The sequence below is a fragment of the Microtus ochrogaster genome, chromosome 2, assembly GCF_000317375.1.
Source record: "Microtus ochrogaster isolate Prairie Vole_2 chromosome 2, MicOch1.0, whole genome shotgun sequence".
NCBI lineage: Eukaryota > Metazoa > Chordata > Mammalia > Rodentia > Cricetidae > Microtus > Microtus ochrogaster.
Genome location: NC_022010.1, coordinates 7,287,229 through 7,298,253, shown reverse-complemented (window position 1 = coordinate 7,298,253; position 11,025 = coordinate 7,287,229). Strand labels below are relative to the sequence as shown.

Sequence of the window (11,025 nt, the reverse complement as noted above, 5' to 3'; positions counted from 1 at the left end):
AAAAAAAAAAAAAGAAAGAAAGAAAAAAGAAATGAATAACTGGCATAGAGTAGTTTAGATTTAGTTTTACAAATTATTTAGAAAATTTAACTATGATACCAAAAGCGATTTCTAGGCTGCTCCCTTTATCATAAATCCCATATCTGAGCTATTGAGGTGTAAGATGGTCAACTGCCTATAATAGCCAAGCCACAGGAAGCCCTTTTGTGTCTGTCTTGTTCCATATCGATCTTACCCTGAGTCCAGGGCATGCCTACTTGACAGCATGTAATGTGCTTTCAGTTTTTTCCTTTTTTGTGAGAGTCTTGCTATAATGCCCAGGCTGGTTTCCAACTCCTCCACCCAGTGATCCTCCTGCCTCAGCCTTCCAGGTAGTGAGGACTTCAGGTATGCAACACCATACCACTTCTCAGTTTAATCCCAGCACATGGGAGGCAGAGGCAAGCAGATCTCTGTGAGTTCAAGGCCAGCTTGGTCTACAAAGTGAGTTTCAGGATAGGCTTAAAAAGCTACACAGAGAGATCATTTAAACCACCCCCCCCCAAAAAAAATCATCTCATAGAGCTCACCCAACTCTAAGTGCACTTCTGTAAGGTGAAAACCTTGCAAAGATTTTTGTTTATTTATTTATTTTTGGCAGTATAGATGGTCTGGAACTCTCTATGTAGACCAGGCTGGGCTCAAATTCAGAGTTCTGCCTGCTTCTGCCTTATGAATGTTGGGACAAAGGCGTGCGCCACCACCCTAAGGGCTCCTTATAAAGACTTTCCTATGTAACCGTGAGGCTCTGGGGAGCCAAAGATCTAAGATCACAGACAACTTCTGTGAAGTTGAATAAAGGCTAGAATTCCGTTTTTCTGGTTTGCAACATTTTCTGTGAGAAAATATCCCAAGGAAGTGAATTTTCCTATACTCGACTTTTCCAGTCTGGGTTAGAATGCTCTAGACACTAATGGCATACTGTATGTTAGAGTCATGCATGTCTGTGGCATGTATAAAATCAACAAAATGAGCTGATGGCATTGGTGACCCCGCCCGCATGTGCCCACATGGTTCACATGCCCTGGGGGAGGGGGAGCCAGAGACACTCCCCAGCCCTTTTCAGGTAGTGTTTTGAGACAGGGACTTGTAAGTTGTCCAGGCTGGCCTTCCAATTTAGGATTCTCCTGCCTCTGCCTTCCGGAAGCTGAAATTACTGGGGTGGCCACTACAGCGGCTTGGAATTCATGTTTCACAATGGTGCTGCTGCTGGACTGCATATTCAGCATCTCTTAGTCCTGGTTCTCAGGCGGGGCTAGGAAGGCTCCACCAGACACTGGCGCTCCTGCTCCTTAGCTTTATGAGCTAAGAGTCCCCAGAGTCGGTTCAGGCAGGCGTGAGGAAGTTAGGCTTGTTGGGGGAGCTACAGACTCCTAAGAGGGTGACTCGGTGGTATTTGTCTATCTGTCTGTCCGTCTGTTTTTAAGTTTTATTACTTTATGAGTGTACATGTGTGGGCGCGTGTGGTTCCCAAGGATCAGAGTAAGGTCAGCAGACTTTGCAACAAGCGCATTAGAGTGTGTGGTTTTGCATGTCTGCTCGGCACAAGCTAGAGTCACCAGAGGAAAGAGCCTCAGCTGAGAAAAACGCCTCCTTGAGATCCACCTGTAAGGCATTTTCTCATTTAGTGATCAAAGGGAGAGGACCCAGCCCACGGTGGGTGGTCCCCTCCCTGGGCTGCTGGTCCTGGGATCTACAAGAAAGCAGGCTGAGCAAGCCAGGGGCAACAAGCCAGTAAGCAGCATTCTCCATGGCCTCTGCATCAGCCCCTGCCTCCGGAATCCTGCCCTGTTTGAGTTCCTGCCCTGACTTCCTTCAGTGATGAACAGTGATCTGGAAGTGTAAGCCAAATAAACCCTTTCCTCCCCAACTTGTTTTTTGGCCATGCTGTTTTTTCAAAGCAATAGGAACCCTAAGACACACCTTTACCTCCTGAGCTGTTTTGCTGGCCCTTTGTGATATGTAACTAAAACTTTGACCCAGAGGTCCCACCTCTGAGAGATATCTATGAAAATATGCATGCATTGAAATACTACTGAATGACATTTCTGCAGTGCTGCAGATGGAGCTCATGGCCCCATGCATGCTAGGTGAGCTCTCTACCACACCTGCAGACGCTAAAAACACTTACAGATAAACATGCTGTCTGTGGTTGGTGGCCTTGACAGTCACATTTCCACAGATGCCCTAGGTACAGATCTGTGACTATGGGTGACTCCCGTGATGCTGTGCAGAGCAGGCAGCACTCTACATGTTTCATGGTAAATGGAGAAAGGCAAACAAGTATGGTGGACATCTGATATTTCTGCACTCTCCCCACTCTGGCCTTCCTCTTCTGCTTTGAGAAGATTTGCTGGAATCAGGCTGTTCCGTTAAGGACAGGCACATTACCGCTCAAGTTCTCTCTCTCCTAGCAACTGGGTTTGATACAGAAATATACATTAACAGGGTTGAAGAGATATAGCCATGGCAGTGCCTAGAGGAGCATAGCTCTTGCCTGGGTTGGGTTTCCAGCACCCACGAGGTGGCTCACAATCGCCTATCATTCCAGATCTAGAGGGATCTACCACCACGTTCTCACCCCTTTCACATGCAGATAAAACACATCCGTACGCATACACTAAAAATAAAAAAATCTTGAAAAATTTCATTACCATGCCCAAGCCAGGCAGAGTTTGCATCTATTGCTTGCAGATAATACCACAGAGTTAAAATCATACATGAGAAACGGGTGGGGGGCTCTAGAATAATATATGCTAAATGAATGGTTGGCTTTTGGGGGTAGAAACTAGGTGATATGAGACCATGAAGAAAGTGTGATATTGATCAAAAGAGCACCCAATTTTCATTATGCAAGATGAGTAATTTCTGGAAATCTAAAAGGACAGCATGATGACAATAGCTTGCATGGCAAGCTTATATTTGGGAGAGAAATCTCCTTACTCAAGCAGGAATATACCCTTGCACATAATGTATGCATATACACATATATACTTGTACATAATACATGCATACACACGTGTATAATGCATGCATATATACTTACACATAATGCATGCATATACACAAATACACTTGCATATAATATACGCATATACACGATACATGATACTGACACATATAGTGAATGAACATGCATGCACAAAGACATATGCATACATACATGCAAATAATGTATGTACACATTGCATACAACATACACATACAAGCAGAAACTATGTGGGGCTGATGGATATGACAATAAACTCAAATACGATAATTTCACAGTAAATACTATGTCAAGACATCAAGCTATATACCTTAAATGTAGACAACTTCTATCCCATAATTAAAAATAACATTTCATATCACACTTCCTGCTTCTGTTTTTCATGTTCTTGCTGCTTTTGTAAACAGGAAAGCACTGAATGCTTTCATGAAGGTGGTTCTAGGATAAGGCCAAAGCAGGAGACTATGAACCCTTAAGAGAAATACTCTCGAGGGCTACTCTTTGTTTAGCTGGTTGTGTGTGTGTGTGTGTGTGTGTGTGTGTGTGTGTGTGTGTGTGTGTGTGTTGTTATGTGCAGTGCCCTTGGAGGCCAGCAGAGGGCACGGGACTCCATGGAACTGGAGTTACAGGCAGTTGTGAACAGCCATATGAGTGCTGGGAACTGAACCCAGGTCTATTGCAAGAACCATGAATGCTCTTAATCACTGAGCCATAACTTCATGAAAATAGTTTTTTAAAATCATGTTGGGAGCCAGGTAGCACTCGGGAGGCAGAGGCAGGTGGATCTCTGTGAGTTTGAGGTCAGCCTGGTCTACAGAGCTAGTTCCAGGACAGCTATGGCTGTTATACAGAGAAATCCTGTCCTGAGGGAAAAAAAAATGTTGGGGAGTAGCTACTTTCTATAACTTTTATTAATGATAATTGACCCCGTGGCCTTGAAATTTTCCTAAATATCTGCTATTGGAATAACAGTAATTATCAGATAAAAACGTATCTTATTTCTAACCAGCTATAGGGCTTTTTATTTTTATTATTTTAAAAAACCATGTGTGTGTGTGTACATGGCATGTGTATATGTGTCTGATGTGTATGCATGTCTGTGTGTATATGTGTATGTATGCGTGGTGTATTGAATGTAGGGGCATGTCATGCCATGCACGTATGTGGCAGTCTGGGGTTCTCCTATCTGTCTCCCTTGCTGTAAAACCACTGCTGAGGAGCATGTGGATTCCAGATGCCTGTGCGCTGTGAGCTCTGCTCCCTGTGGGCACTGGGGATCTGCACTGGGGTCCAGGCTTGCACAGCAAGGGCTTTACCCCCTGAGCTTCTCCCGCATTTCATTTTCAGTTCTGACAGGTCTGGGATATTCACTGCTAAGATAATTGCTTACCAAAACCTTCTCTTAAAGCTCTGTCTCTAGCTAGACCTTAGTGTCCCAAGTCTCAGATCGGAAAGCAATTTTGACTCTACCTCCATCTCTCTTCTCATCGACTGCCAAGACCTGTTGGTTCTTCTTTCTTTTCTTTATTTAGGTTTCTGAGACAGGGGTTCTCTGTTTAACAGCCCTGGCTGTCCTGGAACTCACTCTGTAGACCAGGCTGACCTTGAACTCATGGAGCTCCACCTGCCTCTGCCTCCAGTGCTGGGATGAAAGGTGTGCCCACCACTGCTCTGGTGCCTCTTTTCCTTTGAAGTCAGGGTTTCCTGTAGCTCTGCTGGCCTCATATGTCCGAGTACTGGGCTTGCAGATGTGAACCATCATACCCAGTTTGCGTGGTGCTGGAGGTGGGATTTAGGGTTCTGCCATTCTAAGGAGACATTCTGCCAACTGAGCAGTTCAAGTCCCATTTATTTTGTCTGAAGTCATGGTTCAGACCCAGCTGCCGGTTGTACCCACCACCATGTTGTCCACATCAATTTCCTACACTTGATTTCTTTGCTTCTAGTCTCTTCCCTCTAAGCAGCTTTTCTCAAATATTTGTGTTGTTATTACCTCCGTAATAAGCCTGTCTCATTTCTCCTTTATTTGCTCGGACCCCTGACACACCAAAACTGCAGCTCCACTGTGTGTCTCTGTCTAGGGGCTCTGGTCCAGCAGAGCGCCCCACACTGTCACAGTATTGAGACCCCTCTTTTCATCTTTGAACCCACTTCCATTGCTGTGGTGGACCTCATTCTCATCAACCTGTGGATAGCTCCAAACGATGCTCACCTCTGGTCTACTGTTTATGAAACCCCTGCCCTGGTCAGAAGGGCTCACTAGTTCCTCCTTCCCAGATGTCAGAACACACACACAGCCTGCCTGGGAACCCAGCACTCAGGAGGCAGGAGGATGGACAGTTCAGCTCAGCTGGCCCACAGAAGGAGAGCTTGTCTCTGAACACAAAACAAAAGAGGTTTTCTGAAACACTTTCCCTAGTTGCTCTTATGTTGATGGTACTTGAAGAGATTGCTTCCCTCTTCCATGTTAACACTGGGTTTTTATGAACCATCAGTAGTTTTGGTTTTGTTTTTTGAGACAGGATTTCTCTGTGTAACAGTCCTGGCTGTCCTGGAATGTAGACCAGGCTGGCCTTGAACTCACTGAGATCTGCCTGCCTCTGCCTTCCTAGTACTGGGATTAAAGGCGTGCGCCACCAATGCCCTGCGACCATCAGCATTTTTACCAATGGCTCAGTGTTGTGTCTTCTCAGATTATTAATACTTTTCTGACAGATTGACATGTCTTCTTCTATATCCTCTGTCTCAGTGAGGCCCATCACGCTTATCTAATGTCCCTAACTGAAAGACTGACTGTTATTACTATAATAATTATTATTGCCGTTATTGTTATGATTGTGTGTATGTGTGTGTGAGCATTTGCATGTGTGTGGAGTCCAGAAGGTGACTTTGCGTGTTTTCCTCAATCTCTATCCACTTTATATTTTCAGGCAGGGTTCCTCACTGAACCTAGAGCTCCCTGATTAGCCGAGGCTGAAGGGACAGCAAGCCCCAAGTATCCTTTTGTCTCCACCTCTCCAGTGCAGGGATTACAGATGCACACTGCAGCACCTGGAGTTTCGCTTTGGTGCTGAGAACCCAGGTTCTGACATTTGTGTGGCAAGCACTTCACTGACTAAGCCTCCTCCCTAACCCCATCATCATTATTTCTGAGATGTAGCTCAGGCTAGCCTCAAACTTGTGATCCTGCCTCAGTGTTTTGAGTAGAAACCAAGAGACTGCTTCCAGACTCCTCTGTTTGAAATCCCCATAGGACACTGTTAGGAATTAGCAGCAGCCGGAGTGAGGAATGCCATTCTGCTATGACCTCCCTTTCTGTGCTGCCGCCTAGGCTCATGGGGAAGATGGCTGCTTCCCTCCCTGCTCTCTTCCTCTTACCCGCATAGCCTGGTAAGACACTGATGCTCTGGGTCTTCAGAGCAAAGCTAGTGCTTGCTGGGTTGCTCCCCTGCCTCACACAACCCCTCTGATGGCTCGCACTGCCTTCAGGGTAGTCTGAAGGCCTCGCTTTAAACCAGGCATGTAGCCTGCTCCAGCCAGCTCCCCTTGTTCCCAGGCTGCCTTCAGCACACCCGGACCACCTCTGGCTGCCCTTGATGTCTCCTCCAAGCCCCCTTCTCAGCCTGCCACTGCCACTCAGGCTGGAGATTGACTTTGGCAGTCAGGTGTTGCTTGGTAGCCCTGGTGTCTGCCACAGAGCCTGGCGTGAAGGAGGCCTTCTGTAGGCATTCGATGACAGCGTGAACGTGATGATGCCGAGCCTCACAGGCCAGGTAAGTACTTCTTGCAGAAGCAGGCCGGAAGTGGAAACTTTCCTCCCTCTCACGTCTGCTCCGTGTGGCAGAATGCTCGCGCACCTTTATTCTAGCCCAGCTTTGCACCTGTTTAAGGCCAATCAGAAATGCAGAAATGCGGAAATGGCTCTCCCCTACTGCAGGTACCTTCATTCCCTGACACGCTTGTTTGTGCTAATGGCTAAGGGCACTGGAATGGAGGAGACGGACCCCTGCTGCCCCTCAGATGCCTCGGTGTGACAGATACCTCCCGAATGTTCTGCTGTTCCACCTCGTGGCGCTTGATCATTATCTTCCGCTTGAAGAAGCGGCAGTTTCTGTCGTAGTACAGTCTCTGTTGGGTGAGCAGGTGGGCTTCCTCCTCAGCCTGCGTATGCTGCAGGTTTTCTTTATGCTTCGATATCCGTTCCTGCTTCTCCTTCTTGGGTGTGCTATGGTCCTCGTTCATTTCCTGAAAACAACAACATAAACATATCCAGGTCCATCAAACTGGACGGCACTGGTTAACTCTTGTAGATGGTGAGTGTGGACCTCAGTACAGAAAGGCTCTGTGGTACACACCCCCATTTGTCTTCTCCCCAATTACTTGAGTGTTAAGTGAGAGGAGTACTTGAATTTGCCTCGGTGTGGTGTCTCACTTTCGGAGATCATTTATTCAGTCATCAACCAACAGCTCTAAGCCCTGACCACAGGATTAGTAGGGGGCAGGTGAGCAAGAGGTCATGGTGGCTCGACACTCAAGGGCTGGACACCCCGACAACACCAGATTTAAGAGCTGTGGAGAGGAACTGAAGCGACTGTCAGACACTGCCTTCAAGGGAGGGGCGGGGTCCTCAGAGTGTTTGGTAGGAAGCGTTTGACCTCAGTAACAACTACGCTAACATTTGAAAGAATTGGTGGGAGTTAAGCAGGGGAAGAAAGGAGAATATTTCTGACGGAGGAACAGCCTGTGAAAAACTCTCGCATGGGTTGGAAATAATTCGGTCAAGAGGTAAGAGGGGGCAATGGCCCGTGGGGTCGCACAGGCCATGAGGCTGGCCAGGCCAATGGACACGTAGACCAAGTTCAGATCAGGGTTTTATTTAGTCCTAGGTTGAGCCCAGGGACTCAGACATGCTAGATCCCAAGTCCGCCAATGACCCACAGCCTAGGAAAAATAGCTGTTCTGTGTGTGGCGTGCCATAGTGAGAAAGTGGATGCTGGCTGCCACCTGGGGAGCAGGGCAGAGGCAGGACCGGGACCATGTCTGTGCAGGCAGCTAGGAATCTCCTGTAAGGTCGAGTTGGGGGAACAGAGTGGCTTGGAACAAGGAGGAGGCAGAAGACTACAAGAGCTGTCATTGGTTTTGAGTTAGGAAGGGACATTGCCGATGTCGCTAATTCGAGTTCCAGGAGAGAGAGAACTGTGCTCCATTTGGGATCAGAGGGCAAGGAAGCCACACATAGGGAATCTCAGCTGAAGAGCCGGGATGCCAGTGTGTGCATGGGAATCTCAGCTGAAGAGCCGGGATGCCAGTGTGTGTGTCTGTGGGGGGCAAGAGGATACTTCTGGGAAGAGCACAGCGTACTCACCCACCTTCGTTCACCCCAAGGAGCCCAACCTATGTTTGGTGAACCCTCATACTTCTGAAACCATTTGTTTTTCTTAGTGTTTGTCATGAGCCACCAGTATTTAGATTAGTTTGCCCTTAGCCAGTAAGTCCTTGTAATCGGGGAACCGGTGAGAGAGAGCTAGATGGTGTGTCTGTCTCTCTATGCCATGATCTCACCTCTAAGTCCAGCATGGGCCCCAAGTTTGCACGCCTAAAATGTGACCATGAAAAGTCACTCCAATGTCAAGACTGGATTACTAATGTCCTTCCCATCTCCCTGTGATTGGTCCGCAGGTGAAATCCCGAGGTATCTAAACACACATGACGAGCATGCTCTACTCTTAAGTGGCTGAGGCCACCTCAGATTGACTTGGGGCCTGCTTTTCTCCAGCAAAAGGTCCAAACCTTCTATGTTATCTAAGTATGGTGACCCAAAGCTAACCTGAAGACTGGGTTGGGCGTGGGTCAGAAGTGTGTGTTTTGTGGAGAATCTTTTAAAGGTCTGTCAGTTGATCCCCGACATCCTGGTATTACAAAGGCCCAAGATGGTAGTCAAGCTCCTAAATGACAGCCTCTGGAGCAGGGATGAACATGTGGAGTTTATAAAGACAGGGCGTTTGGAGTTGAGGGAAATAGCAAAGTTTCCTACTGAAAGCAAAGCAACCTGCAAGACCTAGTGCTATCCTGTTGATCACAAAAGAAAAATACAAATGAAAGGAGCCTCTCCTTCACTGGGCTATTTCTATCAACCCTTTAGTTTCTAGAACTCAGAGAGCCAGAGACCCCTGGCCTTCAGCCAGTGTGGATCAGCTGCAGCAGAGCCTTACCTGGGAAAGGCCTGAGATCCCCCGGATACCCTGCCCTCCCAGATCCCTCACTAGACCCTGCGCCCTTCACCCGTGCATGACTTCACTGGGACAGTGGCCTTCACTGGGACTGCACTCTATTAAACCTTACTACGGCCAGGAAGCCCACAGAGAAGGAGTCCTCCACCGTAGGAGAGAGGAAGAGCGCAGAAGCATGGAAAACCCTCCGGCCAATACTGGGAAAGGAGAGTGAGGCAGACTAAGCTCTCAGATGAAAGTGGAGCTTCTCTGGGGATTCTCTCATGTCCATCTATGCTCTTCAACCAAACGTTCTAGGATCATCTATTCACGTAGCAGATAGTCTCGGGCAACAACAGACATGCTCTCTGCTTTTGTGGTGTTAACAGCTAAGTAAGGACCTTGAAAAATTACTAAAAATTCTAGTTTCGTGGGACGGGAGAAGTGTATCTTGGCCAAGGCAGTTAGGAAAAGCTTGCCCGGGAAAATAATATTGGAGTTAGGATTTCAATAATTAATCCTAACTCTTACAAGGAGAAGGAATGAACTGTGCAGAACTGCAGATGGGGTAAAGAGACATCTCAGCAGGGAGAGCACTCTCCATCTGAGGAACTGACGGGCAGCAGTGGAGATGCAGGAGCCTTGAGTAGGCTGGGGTGTGGAAGGCACAGAGGCATGGGGGAGGTTGGTGGTCAACCATGTGGGGTCTTTAGAACTTCAACCTTCTCTGAGAAACATGGGAAGATGGTGGACTTTCTCAAAGGATGAGATGGGTTTCAAATGGTTTAAAACTCTTTCTTTGGCCAATGTGTAGAGAACAGGTTGGAATGCAGCCCCAGGCTCAGCGACATTGGTCCCCCGTGGGATTCGTAGGAAAGGTGAATTTTCAAACTCCACTCCAGGCCTGGTGGAGACAGGAGGATGGAGGGGTGTGCCACCCTTGGCTTTAATCATTCTTCCAACAACTCTAACGAGAAGTCAGAACTGCTGGATTCAGTCAAATGCTGATCTTAGTGCAAGACAGGCCACCCCAAGCTCTCAGTTCACAGTGCAGCGGGTGACCGTGGGCACGGGCATCCTTACCTCCTTAATTTTTTCCTTACAAATCTTGTACTGCTTCTTTTGACTCTCTAAGAAAGTTGTCAAGTCCTTCTTCTGCTGGGCCAGGATCTGCTGCTGGAATTTCTTCTCATCTGCTGCAGCTACCTTCGCCTGAGAAGATAACAGAGGTGGGCAAGGTCAGTCTGGGCTTCAGAGACTCAGCTGTCCGTGAGTACCAAGTAATGGCTCCCCTGGGCAGAGCCTGAAAGACTATCTAAAGTTATGCCTTCCAAGCCGGGTGGTGGTGCATGCTTTTAATCCCAGCACTCGGGAGACAGAGGCAGGCAGGTAGATCTCTGAGTTCAAGACCAGCCTGGTCTACACAGCAAGTTCCAAGACAGCCAGGGATGTTACACAGTGAAACCCTTTCTACAAACAACAAACAAACAAACAAAAAGATATGTCTCTGTAGCTTTTCTGCATCTTAAAAATACATTCCCAATGATAGGGAAAATATGCAGGTGGACCAGAAATGTACCTCTGTGTGTATGTGTGTGTGTGGATGTGTGTGGACACTAGCGGCCAATCTCAGGTGTTGTTCCTTGAGGGCCACACACCTTACTATCTGTCCATCCATCCATCCATCCACCCATCCATCCACCCATCTATCCACCCACCCATCCATCCATCCACCCATCCATCTACCCATCCATCCACCCACCCACCCATCCATCCACCCATCCATCC

The 11,025-nt window shown here is 47.6% G+C and overlaps 1 protein-coding gene across 2 annotated transcripts in view; it reads right to left on the bottom strand.

Annotated features, from left to right (window-relative positions):
- Positions 1-11,025, bottom strand: part of Taok3 (TAO kinase 3) — a 191,254-nt gene that overhangs the window by 16,841 nt on the left and 163,388 nt on the right. For both annotated transcript variants that reach the window (XM_026784036.1, XM_026784039.1), the window contains 2 exons: positions 10,321-10,449; positions 7,070-7,273 (listed from right to left, as the gene is read on the bottom strand). In XM_026784036.1, the coding sequence (XP_026639837.1) occupies positions 7,070-7,273; positions 10,321-10,449 (333 nt within the window). The remainder of the gene's footprint in view (positions 1-7,069; positions 7,274-10,320; positions 10,450-11,025) is intronic.